The 25,986-nt window shown below is 37.9% G+C and overlaps 1 protein-coding gene across 1 annotated transcript in view; it reads left to right on the top strand.

The window, feature by feature from the left end:
• The window catches only part of PATJ (PATJ crumbs cell polarity complex component), a 368,834-nt gene that overhangs the window by 93,291 nt on the left and 249,557 nt on the right, over positions 1-25,986 (top strand). Inside the window, 3 exon segments of the mRNA XM_043575139.1 lie at positions 11,838-12,047; positions 18,227-18,346; positions 20,147-20,542. Of these exon segments, the coding sequence (XP_043431074.1) occupies positions 11,838-12,047; positions 18,227-18,346; positions 20,147-20,542 (726 nt within the window).

Consider the following 25,986-nt stretch of genomic DNA (forward strand, 5'->3'; position numbering starts at 1 on the left):
ATTATGTACTGCTTACTCTGTGTTGCACATTAAGGCCTCGATATACACATAAACTGATTTAATCATCCCTACCACCCCATGAGGTAGGTCCTGTAATCATCTTCATTTTATGACTTAGGAAAATGGCAAGAGGTTAAGGAATTTGCTCAAGATCACCCAATTAGTGGGTGGAGCTGGGCTCCTAAGTCTGTGCTCTAGTAGTGTGATAGGAACATTGATTCTTCATGACTGTGGCTTAACACAATGATAAAAGACAAAAAAATTTCCAGTTGTCTTTCCAGAGAAAAATACTTACTACGATTCCAAAAGGTTTACTTGAGATCATTTCTGAATTTTGCGGTCCCTCGCCTCTACTCTTCCCACCTGGCCTGTGCTTTTGAGAGACCTGGCGGCTTTCTTACCACCAGAGAGTGCAAACTATGTGTGTTGCATCCTAGATTTTCCAGCAGGACTCTGTGGCCTTTTTTCCTGAACAGTTTCAGAGTTGGCAAAGTTTTATTCTGCACGTTGCATGCTACATACTACAGAGTATTGGTTGCCCTTTCAAGGATTAAAAAAAAAAAAATCACAGAATTTTTTCTCAAGAGTGAATGGCATCCTGTGTCCTTGCTATGGCTATGCTTGTCAGCATACCTCCCAGCCTGGAGACAGGCTCCTGTCTTTCAGTGTCTGCTTCAAGAGAGAAGGAGGGCTGAGGATGCCGTGCTGCTCCGAGCTTCTCTTCTGATGCAGAGATCTTCGTAACCTGGAGAGTGTAGGGTCAGCTCTTTATTTCCGTGTGTTACCACATAAGCATCATATCACAAATAGTTCAGTAGTTGATAGAACTGTTGGTTTAAATCACACATGCTCAGTTGAATTTAGAAGACTGTAAATTCAGTGGTAATTGTTAACTCCTCAATCTCCTATTTCCTATTGACTTCTCCATCATCATCTTCACAGTGATAACCATAGAATAGGATTAGCGCCTATGAAGTGCTTGCTGTGGACTTATAAAGCCCCTTATGTGACCTGTGTCATTTAATGCTTTGCACAACTCTATGAAATCTGTACTGTTGTTCTTCCTAGTTACAGACGAGAAACCCAAGTCTCAGCTAGTATTTCTAAATGCTTAGGCTGAGAATGATTTGTATGGAAAATGAAAATAAATTCCAAAATTAACATTAGAAAAGCTTTTACAAATTTTATGTGTCTATACTTGCCCTGCATCATAGTAGCTTTCAATTTCTGTAGTTTTTTCCTTGGATGATATTGCAATATTTATTTATAAATTCATTTTCTACTTAGAAAATTGTTTGGGGGCGCCTGGGTGGCGCAGTCGGTTAAGCGTCCGACTTCAGCCAGGTCACGATCTCGCGGTCCGTGAGTTCAAGCCCCGCGTCAGGCTCTGGGCTGATGGCTCGGAGCCTGGAGCCTGTTTCCGATTCTGTGTCTCCCTCTCTCTCTGCCCCTCCCCTGTTCATGCTCTGTCTCTCTCTGTCCCAAAAATAAATAAACGTTGAAAAAAAAAATTAAAAAAAAAAAAAGAAAATTGTTTGTAAAATACACATATCATAAAATTTACCATCTTAACCATTTTTAAGTGTGCAGTCCCATAATGTGAAGTATATTCACATTTCAACCAATGGCATTTTTTTCAGCTACTGTAATTTTAATAGAGGGTATGAGTCTGTACTTGAGTACTACTGTCTGCCTAGTGGACTTTCCAGACAAATGAGGGGACTTACAGATAAAGAACATTTGTGTGGTTGATTTTGTTTTATTTTCCTTAAAACCTTCAAAAGTCCTGGGCCAGGAGTGAATGGGAAACAATTACAGCATGACAAAAAATTTTCCGTAGATGAAACCTTCAAGCAACAGATCTAATATCCAAGGAAAATATCTAATCAGAGACTAGAGGGGGATAAAAGAAAGCAATAGTCTTCAAGAAGCAATTTCCATGGGACTCCTGGTTGAACCATTTAAATTATTATAGGGCTTAAAATAGACTTGAAGTACCAAGCTATGCAGAATAAAATTATGTGCAAGCTTCTGTATTTTTTTTCCTGTTTGCAATATATTTTGAATTTTTAGCAAGTTTCTCTGTCCAGTTCTCTTTCATTGCACTTTTAATTGCCTCACATGCTGTGCTTACTGTGCTGCTCAGGGACTGTTCGGTTCTATGTATGATGCATGGAAAAATCTATTCTTAATGCCTAATGGTATTTAGGAAGTAATAAGACACAAGAAGCCAGGAACCATATCAGTTTAATCTATCTTGAGTGCACTGAATGTATTTTGTGGGTACTTTGAACACGATGGTGTTGCGGTAATTGGTACGATTAGTGTAATACTTGGCTATATTATAAAATAGTTAAAAATGGGATTAAATTCTAATAAGGTAGCTTGCCCATTATTCATCAAATCATTTATTTATTGCCTTGCATTCACTATAAATACATTTATTTCTCTTTCCTAAAAGTAAATGCTTAGCTTGTTGGTCAAATCAGAAGCTCTTTTAGTAGAATTAATTACATCCCACTATCTTAAACCAGAACTATGTTAGTGATTTTAATTCAAGTAATAGTCCCTGACATGTCTTTGTTGCAATCTAAAAATCGCAAAGGGAAAAACATAAGTTGTTTTAAGATTCAACTTATTAAAAAAAAAAGGCACATGTCATAAACATTTTGTCATATGTTTCGTTTTGATGGTACAATATCCAGGAAGTTAGATCTTATGTAGTCAGTGGCCTTTTTATGAGTTCTTAAAAGACCCCACTAACTGAAATTATACCATATTTGTGACCAGAGTGTACATCTTTTTCATTACTGAAGCTGTGTTTTGAATTAACTTCCATCATTCCCTACTTTTTACAGTGGTTTTCTGAATGTTTTGGTAGAAATTAATGACAAATTTGACTCAAGATAGTCTGTCAAATTTAGTTACAGGATTTTGGAGTTGGGGAAACAGATCCTAACTGTCATGTATCCAGTGTTCTCATTTTACAATTGAAGAAACTGACTCAGAGAAATGAACTTCTGAAACTATACACAGCCAGGCTGGCACCAAGCTGGGGCTCAAAATTTGTCCCCTGACCTCTAATCCATACCCATCCTACCACTAGTGGATTGAATAGCTGTCTTCCTTGTCTTTCTCTCCTATGTATATTTTCTCCTTAAAAAAAAAAAAAAAAAAAAAACTTTGGATTCCTGTTTCCTGATTGACGTTGCTCACAATGGAAATTTTAATTCATGCCAGCTGTACCTCAGAGCTTCTGCAGATCACTGTTTTTTTTTTTTCCTGTGTGTGTGTGTGTGTGTGTGTGTGTGTGTGTAAAATAAACTTTCCTTTGCCTTTCTTTGTACCAGTTGCTTCTTCCGCCTACCTCCAGGATGGAGAAGTTAGTGGTCTCCCTTTTAAATTTAATGGTTTCTTTCAGTGTTCTCCGTTTTAGTAACTTCCTTGAGATCGTTGAAAATCTACTTATTTACGTTTTAACTTAATATTCTTTTGAGATCAAAGATTTTTTTAATGTTTCTTTTACTTATCTTGAAAGAGAAAGTGTGATCAGGGGAGGGGCAGAGAAAGAGAGAATCTCTAGCAGGTTCTGCACCATCAGTGCAGAGCCCAATATGGGGCTCAATCTCATGAACAGAGAGATCATGACCTGAGCCGAAATCAAGAGCTGGATGCTTAACCAACTAAACCACCCAGGTGCCCCTAATAATCTTTAGTTCAAATAATAATGGCCACATTTAAGAGTATGCTCTTCAAGAAACAAATATTTGCTGCTTGCTACTTTTATAGTTTTCTCTCAGTTGAACATTACTGATTTGGAACAATTCTCTGATCAAATATTTCATAGCTACCTACTTCATGTTATCCAGAAATTATGTAGATTCTTTAAAATTATCTTTGAAATATACTTCCTCACACTGATCTGAGTATTTGTGGAGTTAGGCTCAATAGCCTAATTCTGTGATAATGTATACCAAGATATTGAATGCATTGATTAGGATATCTGTTCATTTGTAGAGCACTTTCTATTTCATAATTATTTAGGTTGAATTCCTAGTCTTTTTTTTTTTTTAAATCATTTCATTTTGATGAAGGACTCCGGTAATATGGGAGAGCAGTTATTTTGGTGTGGTGAGCTGTACAGCAGCAAAGAACTTTAATAATTAAACTACTTAGAGTAATTAAATGTAGGATTAAGACTATATGACTTAACCATATTTCCTCTCATGAGTTTACATAGGCCAATTTTATATTTTAATATACTGTACTCAGTTAACAGTGTCAAAATTATCAAAGGTAAAGCAATTTATACACATTTTGAAAATTATTGAAGTGTAGTTGACATACAGTGTTATGTTAGTTTCAGGTGTACAATATAGTGATTTGCCAATTCTGTACATTACTTATTGCTCATCATGATAATCGTAGTCACCATCTGACTCCATACAACAATATTACTGACTGAATATATTCCCTATGCTGTACTTTTTGTTTTTGTGACGTATTTGTTTTATAACTAACTGGAAGTTTGTACCTCTTAATCCCCTTCACCTATTTCACTGATCTTCCTTCCTACCTCCCATCTGGCAACCACAAGTTCTCTGTATTTGACAGTCTGTTTGTTTAATTTGTTTTTTAGATTCTACCTATAAGTGAAATCATATGGCATCTGTCTTTCTGTGTCTCACTTATTTCACTTAGCATAATGCCATCCATGTTGTTGAAAATGGCAAGGTTTCATTCTGTTTAATGGCTGAGTAATATTCCACTATATATATATACCACATTTGCTTTATTCATTCATCTATTTTTTTTTTAATGTTTATTTATTTTTTGAGACAGAGAGAGACACAGCATGAACGCGGGAGGGTCAGAGAGAGGGAGACACAGAATCTGAACCAGGCTCCAGGCTCTGAGCTGTCAGCACAGAGCCCGACGCGGGGCTCGAACTCACGGACCGCGAGATCATGACCTGAGCCGAAGTCGGCCGCTTAACTGACTGAGCCACCCAGGCGCCCCTATTCATTCATCTATTGATGGACACTTGAGTTGCTTCCATATGTTGGCTGTTGTAAATTCCCGCAATGGGATTAGGGTATTTATTTTTAATTTTTTTGAGGAACCTCCTTACTGTTTTCCACAGTGGTTGCACCAATTTATATTCCCACCAACAGTGCATGAGGGTTTCCTTTTCTCTACATCCTTGCCAACACTTGTCACTTCTCATCTTTTCGATACTAGTCATTCTGACCAGGGTAGGATGATATTTCATTGTAGCTTTGATTTTCATTTCCCTAGTTATTAGTGATATTGAGCATCTTTTCCTGTGTCTGCTGGCCATCTGTATATGTTTTTTAGGAAAATGTTCAGGTCCTCTATCCATTTTTTAGTCAGTTTCTTTTTGGTGTTGAGTTGTGTAAGTTACATATTTTGGATATTAACCCCTTATCAGATATATCATTTGCAAACACTTTCTCCCATTTGCTAGGTTGCCTTTTGTTTTGTTGATTATTTTTTTGCTGTGCTGAAGTTTTTCATTCTGGTATAGTCCCAATAGTTTATTTTTAGTTTTGCTTTCTCTTGCCTGAGGAGATACATCCATAAATATGTTGGTAACGCTGATGTTTAAGAGATTACTGCCTGTGTTTTAAGAGTTTTATGGTTTTGGGTCTCACATTTAGATCTTTAATCCCTTTTGAATTTATTTTGTGTATGGTGTAAGAAAGCAGTCCTTTCATAGAGCATGTAACTGTCCAGTTTTCCCAGCACCATTTATTGAAAAGACTATTTTTTCCCAATTGTATATTCTTGCAGCTTTTGTCTAGATTAATTGGCCATATAAGCATGGGTGTATTTCTGGGCTCTCTATCCTGTTCCATTGATCTATTAGACACAGGTTTTTATCTGAAATAAAATATGCTGTTTCTCAATGCCATTCTACTATAAAAATTCATATTCCATTTCCTTAATGCTTTTAAAAGTTAGGGTGTTAAATATAGAATTAAAAAATAATCAAAAAGTTGTTCTTTATTTTGAATTCATGTAGTAAGGTCATTGTTTACACCTTGATATCTATTTTTCTGCATTGGAGTAATACTACAAAGCATATACATGTTAAATGTCAGAATAGTCCAGGGTATACGTCTCATGTTCCTCTTTAAAAAATACCTCTTACTGATGCACTGGCCAATTTTATTAAATGTGACCACTTTTCTTGTTTATTTCTTCTCTCTAACATTCCCTGCTCCATGCCTTTCCAGTGAGCTTGCTGTCGCTGCTTGCTTGTATTGGTAGTTTTGCTTATGTGACAGCTTCATGGCTAGAGCTCCCCACATCTTCAGGTTGATAGCCGTCTCTCACAGAGCCTACATTTCAACTGAGCCACCATTCTGCCCCAGGTGATGCCCCTGCACCTTGCCTTATCTTATGTGAACTCTGATCTCTTTGATCTGTGGGAAGGTACACAAATATTCATATACTACATTTTATAGACATTGTAGAAACTTGGAATCCTATCCATTTGGGCATAATTATTGTCACATGTATGTATCCCTTCATGTAAAGGTGTCTTCAGGTCACCAAATGAATGGATTCTTGAGAAAGTAGGTATAAATTAAAATTTGGCCAACAAATACATGTTTTATTTGTACATGGTAGCCAAGCTCTACATTCTGTGCTAACTTCATCAACTAGGTACTGATATATAAACCTGTAGTGGCCAAGTGTCATACGTAAGGGCCTCAGTTTACACACTTTGGCAAGGTAATAAATATATCGTCTATCAATTTGCCTTCTTTCAGTACTAATTTGTTTGGCAAGTACTTGAAGATAGGGAAGCTGCATCACTTAGTGGCTAAGAGTGTCAACCCTGGAACTTTACCAAGTGGTTTAAATTCTGCCTCTGCCATTTCTCAACTGTGCGCCTTGGGTACTTTTCCTCTGTCTTAGTTTTCTCATCCTGAAAGTAGGGATAATAATGGTACTTACCTCATGGTGGTGTGAAGGTTAATAAATGAATTCTAGTAAGATCCCTAGAACATTCCTGGCATGGCAAACACTCAGTAAGTGCTAACCATTGTTGTTCCTATTCATATATGATGGGATGTGGCCTTTGCCTTTGACTTAACAGTCCAGTGAGGAGAGAGAAGGTAAATAGTTTGCCATTCAATATTTCAACTACTATTCAGTAACTTCCATATGGCATTCACTTTAGTACGTCCTGGAAATAAAGCAGCTAATAAGTAAACACACCCTCACTCTCATGAAGCTTATTTTTAATAGATAAGACAGTTAAAATAATTTCTGAAAAATGCCAGGTGCCATGGATACATCTAACAAGCAGCAGACCCAACTTATTTTAAGAGATATGGGACAATAAGGAAAACTATATTATGACAAATGCTGTATGGAAGTCCTCTTCTAGAATTAGGGGATCACAAGAGGAGAAAGTCAGGGAAGGCTTCCCATTGGTGGAAACACTTGAGTGGACTCTGATGGTGAAAAGGTAGATAAGTGGCAGTGGAGCAGAGAAAGTATTCCTGGCAGATGGAATGGTTTGTCGGATGTCAGACAACGCATCAAAGCATTTCACAGTCGCTGGATTTCAGTAGTTCTGTATCTTTGGGACGATGTGCGGAGCAAATGGAAACGGGCAGTGTTACGTGTAGGGAGAGCGATAGACTCCTCTGCATATCTGAAGGAATTGCTCTCACAAGCAGTTAAGACATGGTCCGAAGGCAATTGGGTGTCACTGAAGTGTTTCAAATAGAGAAGAAATTATGACCACATTTTAAATTTAATTTTTATTTATTTTTTAAAATATTTATGTTTGAGGGGGAGAGAGAGAGCAAGAGCAAGTGAGGAAGGGAGGGGCAGAGAGAGGAGGACAGAGGATCCAGAGCAGGCTCCACATTGACAGCAGACAGCCCCATGCAGGACTCAAACTCTCACAAACTGCAAGATCACGATCTGAGCCGCAGCCAGACGCTAATCGACTGGGCCACCCAGGCGCCCCTCATCACATTTTTATTGTTAAAGATCATTCTTTTATTTCTGTGGAAAATAAACTGATGGGAGCAAGAGTGGAGACAGTGAGACAAACAGTTGCAGAGGCAAGAAATAATGAGAAGCTGAACCAACTTAGTTGTGGCGGAAATGGAGAGAAAGGGTCAGGTAGAAAAGATAGAAGTTCAAATTGACATGCCTTAGCTAGCAACTCAGTGTAGGGGTTAGGGGAGAGGGATTAAGTGAGTGCTTGGGTAAATGGTAATGTGAGTCAGGGATTATGGGAGGAGAGAAGTCTGTCAACTTGGATTTCCCCCAACATGGAAACATCCTGTGTTTATAACATCAAATGTTAGCATCACTTCAAGAAACCTCAAAAATTCTTATGTGCACTTTTCTTCAGGCAGGCACAGTGATTGTATGCACTTATGAGACCGGGTATTTGGATTCTCAGGATTTCATTGCTAAATAGTGAGAAGAATTCAAGTCAGATCTCCTGTCTTGGTCTGGCATTCTGAGGGAAGTTAGCTGTCCTTAACTGATTGTCAGGGTTTGCTAATATTTTTAAGAGCTGTAGGGGACAAGTTTCATAAATGGTTAAGTTGAAGCAAGCATATGGAATACTGTTATAATGTGTATAATAATATAAGGCTTTTGAAGAAAGAAGAACCAAATCCTTCAGAAGAGAGTAGTTGTCATAGTAAAAGATGCTGTTTCTTGTGTTCTGTGATTGGTCTTTAGTGCCCTCTATTGACTGCTTAGTCTAAAACAATGTCTTGATTTTGGAAGACCATGTTCCTTGCAGTGTTATTTACCAAAATAGGAAGAATCAGAGGTTTTAAAATCATGATAAATGGTCATAAGAACTGATGGGAACTTAAAAAAAAATTTACATGGGGTCTCAAAGTTGGGTAGAGGTCTTTAGAAACAACCGTTATAACATTTTGTTTGCTACAACATGGGTATGATACTGTGGGCTAGATTTTTCAGAAAACAGGCCTTTCTGATGATGAGTAGCCTAAATCGGGCTGGTTTTTAAGCATTTTTAATGCAGCGAAGCCTCAAGGACAGCAGTCGCCCCAGTAGGCAGTAGCAGCTGCTGTTTTTCCATAGGGCGGCTGCTGCATGTGATGCCCCATGAAAGGAAATGACTGTTACTCATTAAAGCAACTTCATTCGGCTACATAGGAAATCACACAGTTAGAAAAGTCATCACAGAAAATGAAATAGTGATTATGCATAATGGGGCATCTTCAGAAATGGATGGCTTTTCTTTCTTTTTTTTTTAAATGACAAAGACGCTGCCATTGGGTTCTCTCCTCCAGGAAAAGCAGTGGTAGATTGGACTTAGTGTTCAGAATAACTAGAGGGCTAAGCCTGAATAAATTTTAGTAAGGAAGCATACCTGGAACTAGCTTGAGGTCTAAAGAAGACTGCGCTTTGTATAAATGAATGCTCACCATGACTTTTCTGTAATAAGGCAAATGTGTTAATCATTCTATTTCTATTATTTCCTGGTTAATCTTTCTTTCAAATGTTTCTGATTATCATTTCATCTGGTTGCATTTTGAAAACCTGTTCACCCAGTTGAGGTTAAAAATAGTATTTTCTGATTTGGTGTTCTATGACTCTGCAAGGAGATTGCTCACGCCAACCTAGTGAAATCATTTATTTGCTTTTGGTATATTTTACTGTTGCAGTTTTCCCTAAGAAAGTTTAGTAATTATTAAAATGAAGTAATGCTAGCTGCTTTCTGGGCATTTCATGAGAGGAATATGCTATTATGTAGTTTCCCTTCCCCCCTAATAAAAAAGCTTTTCATCATAAACTGACATCCTAAATGAAGGACATAATTGTACAGCTTATTTATTAGTGTGTCAGACTTAAAATGTAATGGTTTCATATTTCAGAATGAAAAGTGTGTTGTGATTCATGGTTGCCGGTGACAAAACAGACAGCTCTTTTATATCTGCACTGATTGCCTGCTGATATACCACTGTACTTTTTTTTTTTTGTTCTTTTCTCTTCTCTTCCTATGCAATAGCTCCCTCTACTTGAAAATATTGGTGTAATTATAGTTTAGCACTATGTACTTTATTAGTGAGTACTCATGACTATTTTTACTTTCAGTCCTTTTCCTATATATGAGGTGTTCTACATCAGGGCATGTTAGAAATTTACCAAGAGTATCTTGACCTTGGAGCAGAAAAGCAAGGTTAAGGAGAGTAATGACAGTTATGTTTGAAGGCATTTTTCAAGGAATTAGCTGTGTGGCTTTTGTTGATTTAAACATGATATATTTGGTTAAAATTCCATATAGTACTTGAAAATGAACTCTGATGTCCAAAGCACAGAGGTATGGAAAACTGGATCAGAACACTTCAAAAGAACCATCAATCATATCAAACTGACAAAGCCTGGAACTTGGCAAATTCTCACTTTGCTAATTCCTGAGCCTTCTGATTCTAACACAAAACATGACAGTTTCTCTTGTATTTGTCGGGAAGGGTTCAACAGTAGTAGAATCTCATGTTACTACGTCTTGACTTTATGGAATAGTATGTGCATTATGAAACTGTAGCAACAAAATAGACAAAACAAGTGTCATGATTGGGATTTATTTTTTCTCTGTAGTACCATTATTTTAAACTGGGGCAAGTGGCAGAGCCTGATGGTCTAGAGTAAGAACCTAGGAGCCAGACTGGCTGAGTTTGAATCCTAGCTCTGCTACTTACCACGTGGGTAATCTTGGCAAGTTTCCTGAACTTTCTGAGCCTTAGTTTCCTCATCTGTAAAAACAGAGACAAGTGTTAGTGTAAAGCACTTTGAATAGAGCCTGGCACATAGTAAGTGCTGTATATGAGTGTCCAATAAAATAAAAAATAATGGACTATAAACTGGTTATTAACCAAATGTATTTATCGAATGTCAACATTATCTTTAGTGCTGCTTAATAAAAAAAAAAAAAAACGGGGCCTTCCCAGTAGATGGGAGAGATTTTCACCTTGGTTTTGTTGACAAAGTGACGCTCATTTTCTTATATCAGAATAGTTCTCACCTAGGGGTCCCTATATCATGTTATAGATTATAAATTATAATTATGTTATTTTTTATTTTTTTTTAACATTTATCTATTTTTGAGAGACAGGGAACACGCAGAGGAGGGGCAGAGAGAGAGGGAGACACAGAATCTGAATCAGGCTCCAGGTTCTGAGCTGTCAGCACAGAGCCCGATGCGGGGCTCGAACTCACAAGCTGTGAGACCATAACCTGGGCCGAAGTCAGATGCCTAACTGACTGAGCCACCCGGGCGCCCCGTAATTATGTTATTTTCAAAATACTTTTGTCATGCAGTTGGATATTCCATGGATTCCATGTCTGTTTTGAACTTCGTTGATTTAACAGGAGGATTTTATACTGGTGCAATACATAAAAATGAAGTATCATTTACCATAGTATACTTCTCTTAAAGCCTATTTATTGCCCAAAAGCAGACTTGTCTTTAGTCTATAATATGGACGCTTGAGGATGTCAGAGAATCTTATTCAACTGTCCATAGACTTGTGGTCCAACAAAATAGCAGTTTTCAAAAGTTTAAAGAAGAAATTTGTATGTATTGAACCCTCAGATATGTAACTGAAATTGTTAGGATTATGTTTCCACCTTGATAGAAGCTGACATTTGTGTGGATGTATAGAACGATATTTTAACAGAAGAATTTGGAAGACTATCACCAGAATGCTGGACACTTATAATAAATAGTCAAATGAGAATCATGAATACATGTATTTTCAGAAATGCACTCATTGTTTCTTCTTTACTTGATCCTTTAGGACCCTTTGGATCCCACACGATCAGTGATTGTGATCCGTTCCCTGGTGGCAGATGGTGTTGCAGAAAGAGCAGGAGAACTCTTACCTGGAGACCGCCTGGTTTCAGTCAACGAATACTCTTTGGAGAACACCACACTTGCTGAAGCCGTGGAAGTGTTGAAAGCCGTACCACCAGGCATTGTACGCCTTGGCATCTGTAAGCCCTTGGTGGTGAGTGTTCAATTGTGTTACTATAGGAAGTGATAATAGTGTAATAGTTGAGAACATGGATTTGGAGACAGATGCACCTGCTTTCAAATCCTTGTTCCACTGCTTGCTCTCTGTGTATCCTAGGACAAATTTCTTATGTCCTTGACTTAAAAAATTAGCAACATAACGTCTACCTCATAAGATTTGGGGGGACTAAAGATTATGTTCATTAAGTGCTTAGCACATTACATAAATAGTAGCTGCTAACGTTACTAGTCCTCCTACCACTTTTACTATTATTTTTAGCTTCATGCTTTTAGCACAGATCTGTAAGTTCTCATCACATTCCTTATGATATAAATTAAAATCTGTGCATTTTAACTTTCACTTGGGAATGATGTTGAGATGTCATGGTAAGTTGAAATCCAAGTAACTATATCGTTTTAACATACAGGTTTGAGATTTTAATCCACTTTTCTGCCCATCAAAGTGCCTCATAACCCCTAGGATCTAGAAGTCTATGTGGCCAAGTCATCTTTAAGTGCTCTTTCTGCGTAATCTTCTTTTTGGGTGGCAGGCATATGGAGCCCAACATGGGGCTTGAACTCACGATCCTGAGATCAAGACTTGAGCTGAGATCAAGAGTTGGATGCTTAACCAACTGAGTCACCCACGCACCCCTTTCTGTTTAATCTTTTATTTATGTTTATTTTTATTTTGAGAGAGAGACAGACAGAGACAGTGTGTGAGTGGGGGAGGGGTAGAGAGAGAGGCAGACACAGAGTCTGAAGCAACCTCCAGGCTCCGAGCTGTCAGCACAGAGCCCGATGTGGGCTTGAACTCCACAAGCCGCAAGATCATGACCTGAGCTGAAGTTGGATGCTCAACCAACTGAGCCACGCAGGCACCCCACTTACTGTTTAATCTTTTGTATGGGGTCAGATTAGTGTTTATGACTGAGGGCCACATTACACTTAGGGTGCTTTTGAGGTTCCCCAATTAACAAAATACTTCAAGATAATTTTCAAGCAGTATGAAAATATTATTGAGTGCTTACTATATGTCAATATATTAAACACTTTATATGCATTAACTGATTTAATGCTCTTGGCAACTTGAAGAGGTAGTTCTTATTACCCTCATTAGAGATGAGCCTATCAAGACACAGAGAATTGAGCATCTTATCCATAGTGATCTAACTAGTAAGAGACAGAGTATAAACTCAGCAAGGTGGCCTCAGACCCTGCACTGTTAGCCACAGTGCTATATATTTAACTTGTTGCTACCTTGGTTTGCATAGCTTGTCTGAAACAGACAGATGGTCTTCATAGAGTGCCAGGACTGGATTTTAAGAAACCTGGACTCTGTTTCTAGCTTTCTTATGAGTTAGCCTAGTGGGTTTCAACTCAAAGATATGTAATATACTTAATCACCTGGGAGGTGGTTAAAATGCAGCTTTCCAGGTCCTACCCTCAGAGATTTTCATCTAGTCATTGTGATGGCTATTTAGGGATCTGCCTTTTCAGTGAATCACCCATGTAATTTTGACGCCGAATTTCACACTTTGAGAAACATCATACTAGGAATTTGATGATAGGTACACCACTCTTCTTCCCTGAGCCTATTTTTTCATTTCTGAAAAGACTGAACAATCCTAGAGAACTCCTAATATCTTTAAGAAATACATCAATATACTACATGAGTATGTTAACATACTACATGTGTCCATAAGTATAGGTAGATACAGATTTGTTCATATATAGATATAGATTCCTGTATTTATGTACTGGGGAACCTCATGGCCTTCATGAATTTCCCATAAAGATGCCGGTATATTATACTATCCAGCACTCTAAATATTTCAAAATGGAGTATAGCACACAGCTAATCAAGTTCTCGACTTTGTATTGCATATTTGCTGTTTGTTGCCGTAGCCAACACCATGAGATGCCTGGTTTGATTTCTGGACAAATTAAGTTGGTGGGGGGGAGGAGTGTGATATTTTCATGTGGGCTCTCATCTTCTTGGTATTCTCATTGTGGGGGGGAATTTCATATAGATTTTACCCAATGATTATTTGCCTAGTTGTTTGGGCTGCCAGAGGAATTCCCAAACTATTTATGTCCTGGAGGACTTGGACGGTGTGACTTTACTGTGAAGCAGTTTAAGGGAAGTGTCAGGTAGTGTAAAAAAGAGAACTTAGTTACCAGTTGGGTGTGGATTCCTGTGCTGCTCCTGGCAGAGGTAGGGCTGCAGAGATTTCAGGATATCAGAGCCATATTCTGATAGGGTTTTGGAATGTAGTAATTGTGAGGTAGACCTTTGCCTAGGCTTTTCCCGGTGAGTAGAAGTCTTCCAGGATACCTGGGAGCGGGAAGCCACAAAAGGGATGAGGAGAAAGGTCACTTTAGGATGGTAAAAAATTCTTAGTGGAACGACCATTGATTCCTTCTTTAACATCTGGGCACTTTTAGCAAAACTGTTTGCTCACGAGCTATAAATAGTGATGTGTGGATCTTCTCTGAGGTCTCTTTCTCTCTTGTCCACTTGGTGGTCACTTACCTGATCACATAAAGTTTACTGAGCTTTCAACTCAGTCCTCCGCAGAAGTGGGGTAGAGAGTGTGAAGAAGGTGGCCCAAAGTCAGCTTGGGGCAGAAAGACTATGAATATATAAAAGTTAAGAGAACGTGACTTTTTTTTATTAAGTCATATATAGATATACATTATACAAATATAACATATTTATATATTTTCATGTTAACTGTGAATGGGGCTTATCTTTTCATTTTTTTAATGTTATTTATTTAAAAAAAAATTTTTTTAACAAATCAAAACCACACTCAGATATCACCTCACGCCAATCAGAGTGGCCAAAATGAACAAATCAGGAGACAGTAGATGCTGGAGAGGATGTGGAGAAACGGGAACCCTCTTGCACTGTTGGTGGGAATGCAAATTGGTTCAGCCACTCTGGAAAACAGTGTGGAGGTTCCTCAAAAAATTAAAAATAGACCTACCCTATGACCCAGCAATAGCACTGCTAGGAATTTACCCAAGGGATATAGGAGTACTGATGCATAGGGGCACTTGTACCCCAATGTTTATAGCAGCACTCTCAACAATAGCCAAATTATGGAAAGAGCCTAAATGTCCATCAACTGTTGAATGGATAAAGAAATTGTGGTTATATACACAATGGAGTACTACGTGGCAATGAGAAAGAATGAAATATGGCCCTTTGTAGCAACGTGGATGGAACTGGAGAGTGTGATGCTAAGTGAAATAAGCCATACAGAGAAAGACAGATACCATATGTTTTCACTCTAATGTGGATCCTGAGAAACTTAACAGAAACCCATGGGGGAGGGGAAGGGAAAAACAAAAAGGTTAGAGTGGGAGAGAGCCAAAGCATAAGAGACTCTTAAAAACTGAGAACAAACTGAGGGTTGGTGGGGGGTGGGAGGGAGGGGAGGGTGGGTGATGGGTACTGAGGAGGGCACCTTTTGGGATGAGCACTGGGTGTTGTATGGAAACCAATATGACAATAAATTTCATATATTGAAAAAAAATTTTGTTTAATGTTTATTTATTTCTGAGAGAGAGAGAGAGAGCAGGGGAGGGGCAGAAACAGAGGGAGACACAGAATCCAAAGCAGGCTCCAGGCTCTGAGGTGTCAACACAGAGCCCAACGTGGGGCTTGAACCCACAAACCGTGAGATCATGACCTGAGCTGAAGTCATATGCTTAACCTACTGAGCCACCCAGGCTCCCCTAACATTTATTTTTGAGAGAGAGACAGAGCGCAAGCAGGGGAGGGGCAGAGAAAGAGGGAGACAGAATCTGAAGCAGGCTCCAGGCTCTGAGCTGTTAGCACAGAGCCTGATGTGGGCTCGAACTCGCAAACCGTGAGATTATGACCCAGAGCTTAACTGACTGAGCCACTCAGGTGCCCCCTGATACATTGCTTAATATTAAGGTACTTTTTTTAATAAGGACCTTACTAGTAAGTGATGTAGTAAGTGATGTTTTTAATGTAAGAAATACTTTTTTTTCCCCTGTAAACATAGTATATCTATTTAATCAGATCTTCTTTTACAGTTTTCTCCTTAAATGTTCTGTGCAGTGTTTTTCAAATTTAATTCTGAGATAATTTACTGAGTTTTCCCCCTTTGTGAATGATGTCTTATTTTCTATTACATTTTTATTAAATTAGCTACTGCTGAAGTGGCGGTAATGATACTGACTTGGTAATTTGATCTTCTGACAACCTTGTGAAACTTCTGTTACTCTGTTGAATTTTCCCTCTTTAAAAAAATTACCACTTCAGGGGCACCTGGGTGGCTCAGTTGGTTGAGCGTCCGACTTTGGCTCAGGTCATGATCTCACTGTTCGTGATTTTGAGCCCCACGTCAGGCTCAGTGCTGTCAGTACAGAGCCCACTTCCCTGTCCACCTCTCTCTGCCCCTCCTCCGCTCATGCTCTCACTCTCAAAAATAAATAACCATTAAACATTTTTTTCTTTTAATTTTTTTTCTCATGGTGAGTGCACTCTTAATCCCCTTCACCTATCCACCTCCCCTACCACCCCCGGCAACTGTCAGTTTGTTTTCTACAGTTAAGAGTCTGTTACTTGGTTTGTCTGTCTGTCTGTCTGTCTGTCTCTCTCTCTTTTTCCCTTTGCTTGTTTGTTTCTTACATTCCATCTCACTCATAAGAGTGAGATCATATGGTGTCTTTTCTCTGACTTATTTTGCTTAGCATTGTACTCTCTAGCTCTGTCCATGTTGTTGCAAATGGCAAGATTTCATTCTTTTTAAATGGCTGAGTAATATTCCATTGTCCATATATACCACATCTTCTTTATCCATTCATCTATCGATGGACCCTTGGGCTGCTTCCATAATTTGGCTATTGTAAATAATGCTGCAATAAACATAAGAGTGCATATATCTTTGCAAACTAGTGTTTTCATATTCTTTGAATAAATGCCCAGTAGTGAAATTACTAGATCATGTGATATTTCTTTTTAACTTTTTGAGGAACCTCCATACTGTTTTCCACAGTGGCTACCCCAGTCCACATTCCCACCAACAATGCACATGGGTTCTTTTTTCTCCACATCCTTGCCAACACTTGTTGTTCCTTGTGTTTTTGATTTTAGCCCTTCTGACCGGTGTGAGGTGATATTTCTTTGTAGTTTTGATTTGCATATCTCTGATGATGCATGATGTTGAGCATCATTTCATATGTCTGTTGGCCATCTAGAAGTCTTCTTTGTAGAAATGTCTGTTCTGCCCATTTTTTAATTGGATTATTTGATTTTTAAGTATTGAGTTGTATCAATTCTTTATGTATTTTGTATACTAACCCTTTATCAGATATGTCATTTGCAAATATCTTTTCCCATTCTGTAGGTGGCTTTTAGTTTTGTTGATTGTTTCTTTTGCTGTGCAGAAACTTTATTTTGATGTTCCAATGGTTTATTTTTGCTTTTATTTCCCTTGCCTCAAGAGACCTATAGAAAAATATTGCTATGACTGATGTCACAGGCAGAGAAATTACTGCCTGTACTCTCTTTAAGGATTTTTATGGTTTCAGGTCTCATGCTTAGGACTTTAATCCATTTTGAGCTTAATGAAAGAAAGCAGTCAAGTTTCATTCTTTTGTATGTAGTATAGGGAATACTTAAAAAGAAAACAAAAATTTGAGAAGCTTTGACCCGAATATGGTTTTCTGTTTAATTATTAAAGTTCGTTCTAATGACATAATTTGCATAAAGTTTATTGTGTCCTTGCATTTAATGGAAAGATGAGAATTAATCTGAAGAGAGTTCAAAACTAAGGTATTTTCTTGGTTATGAAAGTGCTTCTTTAGTTGCCAGAGGTGAGGAGTGGTGGGCAAGATGGGTGAAGGTGGTCAAAAGATACAAACTTCCAGTTATAAATAAGTCTTATGGATGTAATATACAGCATAGTGAATACAGTTAATAATACCATATTGTATATTTGAAAGTTGCAGATGTAACTAAACTTATTGTGATAATCATTTTGCAAACTATACATATATCGAATTATTATGTTGTACATCTAATGGACACAGTGTTTAATTTTATATGTCAATAAAAAATAGCTTCAGAGTTGACAAAAACATGTCTTCAATTGTGCATAACAAAACAAAAAAAATTGCTTCTATTTTCAGGAAGATGATAAAGAGGGAGAAAGTCATTATATTTTACATTCAAACAGAAATGAAGACAAGACTGAACTTTCAGAAACAATTCATGATATAAATTCATCTTTAATACTCGAAGCACCCCAGGTATTTAGTAAATTGATTTCCTATTTGAATGGTTTATTGTGAGCTAACATTGCTATAAAAAAGAAGACAAAAGCTTGTTCTCACTCTCTAGGCTAAAGAGATTCAAATTAAATGATCCTCCTCTCTTTTTAACTTTTTTAAGATGAAATGGTTTCCCTCTTGTATGACATTGGCTTCATAAATAACATAGGCCAGATATGAGTCATTTTCAAAGCACAAACATATCTGATTTTGTATCGCTAATATACTCTTAAATTTTTGAGGGTACAACATATGTTTGAAAATAGACCTGCATTTAAAATGCTGTAGAAAACAGAGCTATTCCAAAGGACTTCTCATTCAATACTTTCTAAAGAAAAGTTATTTAGTCAAAACCATCATTATGCTTTAATTTTAGGAAGTATATTTTGAAGCTTTTCCTTTTTTATTCTTAAAATGAATTGTGCTTATTTTGCTCTTTGCAGGTAGAGAATGGTGTATGGTTTTGCTTTACTTGATAGCAACCATCTGGTGATATTTTTTGCATAATTTATTGACAGTGTCTCAAACTGATGTTTATTTCTTTACATATTTTTTTAATGTTTATTTTTGAGGTGGGGGAGGGGCAGAGAGAAAGGGAGACAGAGAATGTGAAGCAGGCTCTAGGCTCCAAGCTGCCACCACAGAGGCCAACGTGGGGCTCGAACCCACAAACTGCAAGATCATGACCTGAGCCGAAGTCGGAGACACTTAACCGGCTGAACCACCCAGGCGCCCCTGATGTTTATTTCTATACTGTACATTGTGGGTTTTTTAGTGTCAACATTTTTTGTTAAAATTTCATAAGTATATGACTTCTTTAAATATACCCTGTAAATACACCTTTAAAAAAATTAACTAGGTTGCTGTATTTGATACGCTATAATAATATAAAGGTGGGAAGTAGTGATTCATTCCATGAATTTACATTTGGTAATATTTAATGAATAGGTCTCCAAATAGAAAATGTCACTGATCTCTCAGGAGGAATTGGGCCTCAATGTGGTCAGCACTCTGAGGATCCTCCAGGGTTAGGTTAGAGGCTCAGCAAACCCATACATTTCTCAGGCATTACCTGGGAATTCAACAAAGTTTCTGCACATATGTGACTATTTAGTTTCAGTTGCATGTACTTGATCTTCTCATTAGTAAAATATAAATTAATTAGAAAGCATTCTATATTCATTCCTTTTTGCCATGTAATTTCACTACAGATGAAAAAATTACATGTCTGTTACATAGGCATATTATAAAATAGTCATACTCAAAGTAGTTGAGACCTACTTCCCATATCTTTAGTTTATGGAGAATGCTTTTTGATAATTTCAATAGCCATAATTTATTTTGATTTAGCTAAGCTTGAAAATCCTGACTTTTTAAGTTTTTGCTTTCTTAGGGAATAGAATGATGTGTATCTATATTTATGTACTACTTTTCTCTGAGATGCATGAGTTAAATATTCATGTAGCAGTTAACAAAATTCTTATTTCTGATTGAGAAGTTTCAGGTGGTTAATGTGTAACGAACCTTTTAGAATAGTCATTCACCTTGCCAGTGGCAGATTTCTGCCTCTCAACTGTTTGTCCCTTTCCTGCTTTGAGGGTTGTGTGGGAGTGAGCATTTATTTCTCCTCCTTTGTGATGGAGAGCCGTTCAAGTTAGCTGTGGCTGGGCATGGAATGTAGTCACTGTGGTTCTGTCATGGGTTAACCTTCCAGTTAATGTATAGAGTGCCGCTTTAAAGGAGAGGGAATTCAAATTATTTTGCAACTTTTATTTACAGGGATTTAGAGATGAACCCTATTATCAAGAGGAACTTGTAGATGAGCCGTTCCTAGATTTGGGGAAGACTTTCCAGTCCCAACAAAAAGAGATAGACAACAGCAAGGAGGCCTGGGAGATGCGTGAATTTCTGACTCCCAGGTTGCAAGAGATGGGGGAAGAAAGAGAGATGCTTGTGGATGAAGAATATGAGCTGTATCAAGATCGCTTTCAGTCCATGGACTTGTATGCCTCTTCGCACCTTCAAGAGGCTGCTCCTGTTCCCTCCGTGAAGGAACTTCATTTTGGCACACAGTGGTTACATGACAGTGAACCACCTGAGCTTCAAGAAGCAAGGTCCATGATGAGTATCTATTCCCAGGAAACACAGCAGTATGGCTACAGCGCTGAAAACATGGTAAGGGTTGAGAACAGATCTTCCACATCCCCCCATTCTGTTTCCCTCCCTCCCTATCCCTGTTGCTAAGTCCTGTGCATTTCAAAAAAAAAATGTAATGGAAAAGGTAATTTTTGTAATTAATCATTTTTCCAAGATACACCGTACTGTGTATTACTGTAAGTATAAACTCATCTTTTCTGTATTATATAACTTCTAGTGAGAGTCAATAGGCTGCAGTTGCCTTTTATAGTGGTTTATAGTGGTTTTTGCCTTGATTTTTTTAGTGATTTATTTCTCCAGATTATCCATTTCAAAAAAGAGCTGTTTGGCCATTTGTGATTTTTTATCTCCCAGAGAAACACAGCGTTGTATTTCTCACATAGTATTTATCAGGGAAAAATCAAGGCAAAATTAATTAAAGATCTCTTGTTTATGTCTTGCTTACCCACACTGTTCTGTGTTATGTGTCATACTAAATAGAAGGTCACTGAACTCTAAAAAATTATCTTTACATTTGTGATACTACCTGTTTTCAACTTGACAGGAAAGCATTATATTTCAATAGGTTTGACTTTGCTATTAGATAACCAATAAACTTTATTTTTATAAAATTAGAGTTAACTGGTCACCAATTGGAATCTTTCATTAGGGACATTTTTTAATGTTTTGGTTTGTTTGTTCATTTCATGCTGAAGATTAATTTCCAGGTGAATGAAAAGAAACTTATTATATAGGGATATTTAAAAGGCCACTTAACAATATATTTAGGTACAGTGCACTGTTCCCCTCACGGAGGTCAGCCACTTTCTTGCAGTGCTGTGGGGAGTGGGCCTTTCTTTGCTCTATTACAGGGCTCATGAGGCTGGTTTTTGTGCTCCCTCCTCCTTCAAACCTATCTTCCTTTCTCCCCTTTTGCAAATGCTATGGGTCCTTCTGCTATTCAAGGTGCTCTACAAGCTGTATTTATGGACCCTAGAGGATTACCCATGATAAAGGACTCTGGGAAGCCTACCAGAGAACAGATATTTTAAGATTATGTGAATAATACCTGGATATAGGAAGAAGTAACAGAGAATCACCTGGTGTGTTGCCATTGACATTGGTGCTTTCTTTCCTTGCTGGTCCCGTTCCTATACCGCTAAGTACTTGAACTCAAACAGAATATCCAGTTATGTGGAACAAATTCTAATCACAGATTAGTGAATGTTCTCAAATAGTCACTTGTGGCTTTATTCTATAAGGAAAATTTTCTATTTACCCAAATACAAGGTAACCTGAAAAAGAGGCCCATTTTAATGTATAAATTTTTAGGGTTCTAGATGAAATAGTCAAAGCTACATTCACCATATTTACATCATAAATTTAAACATTCACATTTTAAACACTGTCAAATGTTAAATTTTTTTGCATTCTTACATTTAATGGCAATTTTATTTGGATTCTTTCAACACATATTGAATGTCCATATTTCCATTACCACTAGAATCACTTTTCGGTCATTTAACACAGCTTTCTGGATATACCATCTTAATTTTCATCTAAGTTGTTTGAGATACAGTAGTTTTTTTTTAAAGTTTATTTTATTATTTTGAGAGAGGGAGTGCAAATGGGGGAGGGGCAGAGAGAGAGAATCCCAAGCAGCCTCCATACTGCCAGCGCAGAGCCTGATGTGGGGCTCCATCTCACTATCTGTCAGATCACGACCTGTGTTGGCTGAAGCCAAGAGGATGCTTAGCAGACTGAGCCACCCAGGCACCCCAAGATACAGTAATTTTTGAATCCATACTATCAGTCAAAATTTTATCCTGATCTCAACTACTCATTTGCAAGGCAGTAGGCTTTAAAAGAATTCCATTCGTAAGCACATAGCAATGATCTTCACAATACAACCACTTACTCTGTTGTTTGTTAAATTACTATTTGAAACGCTGGTTTATAACAACATTCAATGCTCACATTTTGAAAGGCATACATTCTAATTACTGAATCTCTGTTAAATTTCCTAGCTTCCTTCTTTTTATTTTCCATTTCTGATTCTGTGAGGTGACCTCTGTAAACCCTCTAAAGTGGCATTGATTAAAATTGTTTCAGACCTAATGTGTCTAGTCTGCACAAAATTTTATTTTCTTTAAATAATTATATGTTCTTGTTTTGGGCATTAACTCTTTTCCTCCCTTTCTGGACTCTACAATGATGACAGTGTAGGGGAGGGACAATTTTTTTTCCTCTAACCTCATTGGTTTTGTGGCTGGGCTGTGGAAATTAAGCTGATGAAAGATTGGCAAAAGGAAAACAATTTATTAACAAGTGTGGCATGCACACAAGCAGAAGAAACTCAGTGATGAATAACTCAAAGGGGTGCTTAGAACTCGGGCTTATGTGGCATTTTAACAAAGAACAATACATTTCTAGAGAAGTAACAAGACAAAGGAAAAGGAGTTTAGGTTTTAGGGTCAGAGCTGTAGGAAGGTAAATATAAGGGGGAAATTGATGGAAGATAAGGGCTGTTTTGTTATGTATGTTTCTCTTGGTGCCATCTCTTAGCAGAACAAAATCTAGTGTCCTCTCTAGTGATCAAGAATCAGGGTTTTGGGATGAGCACTGGGTGTTGTATGGAAACCAATTTGTCAATAAATTTCATAAAAAAAAAAGAATCAGGGGAAGATAGCTTTTCTGTGTGTGCTGTTTCTCATTTGTCTTCCTCTCAAAATAATCCTTATGCCAAAGTGGCATGTTTTTGATAGAATATTCTGATTCTTTATAACAGTTACACACATAAGATCAGGATGGGCTTGAATCTTTATTTACCCTCCTCTCAGAAATATAGTCCTGTGATAAAAATTTATCATCTAGGGGCGCCTGGGTGGCGCAGTCGGTTAAGCGTCCGACTTCAGCCAGGTCACGATCTCGCGGTCCGGGAGTTCGAGCCCCGCGTCAGGCTCTGGGCTGATGGCTCGGAGCCTGGAGCCTGTTTCCGATTCTGTGTCTCCCTCTCTCTCTGCCCCTCCCCCGTTCATGCTCTGTCTCTCTCTGTCCCAAAAATAAATAAACGTTAAAAAAAAAAATTAAAAAAAAAATTTATCATCTAATATTACAATCCCTGGGTAGATTGTTAAAACATTTGAATATTTTATAAATATATAATTCTCAATACTCTTATTTAGAGAGTGCCCTCCAGAAGGGTAGAGGAACATTATCATTTCTGTCTTTATTGTAACATCCATTTTGGGGTACAGACGTAACTATATTTGTAGTACCTGCTACTTAACTTTACCTTTCTCTATCACTCATTTCTCCATTTTAATTGAAGGGTAAAACCATCAAGATTTACAGATCTGGTTTTTTATTTTTAGTTGTAGTAAAATATACATCCTAGTAGTCCCTGTGGTTTCCCTTTCACAGTACCATTACCTGCGGTCACCTGAGGTCTGGAAACAGATGATCCTCCTTCCAACAGTGTCAGGAGGTCACTAGTAGCCTGACATGTGCCTACACCATTCACCTCGCTATTTATCACTTAGGCATTTTATCATCTCACATCATCATCATAAAAAGAAGGGTGACTTCAGTACAGTAAGATATTTGAGAGAGAAAGAGACCACATTTACATAACTCTTATTGGAATATATTCTATTTCTTTATTATTTATTGTTACTCTCTTACTGTGCCTGATTTATAAATTAAACTTTTATCATAGGTATGCATGTATATGAAAAAACAGTATATACAGGGTATAGTACTATCTTTGGTTTCAGGCATCCACTGGGGGTCTTGGAATGTGTCCACCACAGATAAGGAGGGGATACTGAACATAAAATATACCATTTTAATCATTCTAGGTTTACAGTTCCAGTAGCATTAAATACACTTTAATTATTGTACAATCATTATCACCATCCATCTCCAGAACTTTTTCATCTTCCCAGATTGAAAGTCTGTACCCATTAAACAGTAACTGTCCATTCTTCCCTTCTCTCATTCCCTGGCAACAAACTATAGTTCTACTTTCTTTCTCTAAGAATTTGACTCAGTATCTCATATAAGTGGAATCATACAATATTTGTCCTCTTGTGCGGGGCTTATGTCATTTAGCATAATGCCTTCCAGTTTCATCCACATCATATGTGTTGGAATTTTCTCCCTTTGTAAGGCTGAATAACATTCCATTGTATGTATATACCACAATTTGTTTACTCCTTCATCACTTGATGAACATCTGGGTTTCTACCTAAGGCTATTGCGAATAATACTGCTGCAAACACTGGTATACAGTATCTGTTCAAATAACTGTTTTAAATTTTTTTGAGTATTTCCCCAGATGCAACATTGCATATGGCAATTCATATGGTAATTCTGTGTTTAATTTTTTGGGGTGCCACCATCCTGTTTTCCACAGTAGCTGTATCATTTTACGTTCCCACCAGCAGTGCAGAAATTTTCCGGTTTTTCCACATGCCTGCCAATACCTGCTTTCTGTTTGTTTGTTTTTTTAACATTTTATTTATTTTTGAGACAGGGAGAGACAGAGCATGAACAGGGGAGGGTCAGAGAGAGGGAGACACAGAATCTGAACAGACTCCAGGCTCTGAGCTGTCAGCAAAGAGCCCGACACGGGGCTCGAACTCACGGACCACGAGATCATGACCTGAGCCAAAGTCGGCCACTTAACCGACTGAGCCACCCAGGCGCCCCTGTTTTTGTTTTTTTAAATAGGTCCCAAGTAGTATCTTATTGTGTGTGTGTGTTTTTTAATTTGTTTAATGTTTATTTATATTTGAGTGAGAGAGATAGTGCACAAGCAGGGGAGGAGCAGGGAGAGAGACGGAGACAGAATATGAAGCAGGCTCCAGGCTCTGAGCTGTCAGCACAGAGCCCAATGCAGGGTTCGAACTCACGAACTGTGAGATTATGACCTGACCCAAAGTCGGATGCTTAGCTGACTGTGCCACTCAGGCATCCCTTATTGTGGTTTTGATTTGCATTTTTCTAATTATTAAGAAAAGTTGAGCAACTTTTCATGTGTTCATTGGCCACCCGCTGAAGAAATGTCCACATTTTTTGCCCCTTTTTAGAAGATCTGATTCTTGGGGCACCTGGGTGGCTCTTTCGGTTAAGTGTCCAGCTTCGGGTCATGATCTTGTGATCCGTGGGATCAAGCCCTGTGTCAGGCTCTGTGCTGACAGCTTAGAGCCTGGTGCCTGTTTCGGATTCTGTTTCTCCCTCTCTCTCCCCCTCCCCTGCTCACACTCTGTCTCTCTCTCAAAAATAAATAAAAAACATGAAAAAATAAATGAATAAAAATATCTGACTCTTGCCTGAGGATTAATTACCTAAGACTAATTGTATGTTTTTTTATTTTCTTCTCTATTTAGAAAAACTTTTTTTTCCGGGGCACCTGCGTGGCTCGGTCAGTCAAGCGTCTGACTTCAGCTCAGGTCATGATCTCACAGTCCGTGAGTTTG

The sequence above is a fragment of the Prionailurus bengalensis genome, chromosome C1 (genome assembly GCF_016509475.1).
Source record: "Prionailurus bengalensis isolate Pbe53 chromosome C1, Fcat_Pben_1.1_paternal_pri, whole genome shotgun sequence".
In the NCBI taxonomy this organism is placed as follows: Eukaryota; Metazoa; Chordata; class Mammalia; order Carnivora; family Felidae; genus Prionailurus; species Prionailurus bengalensis.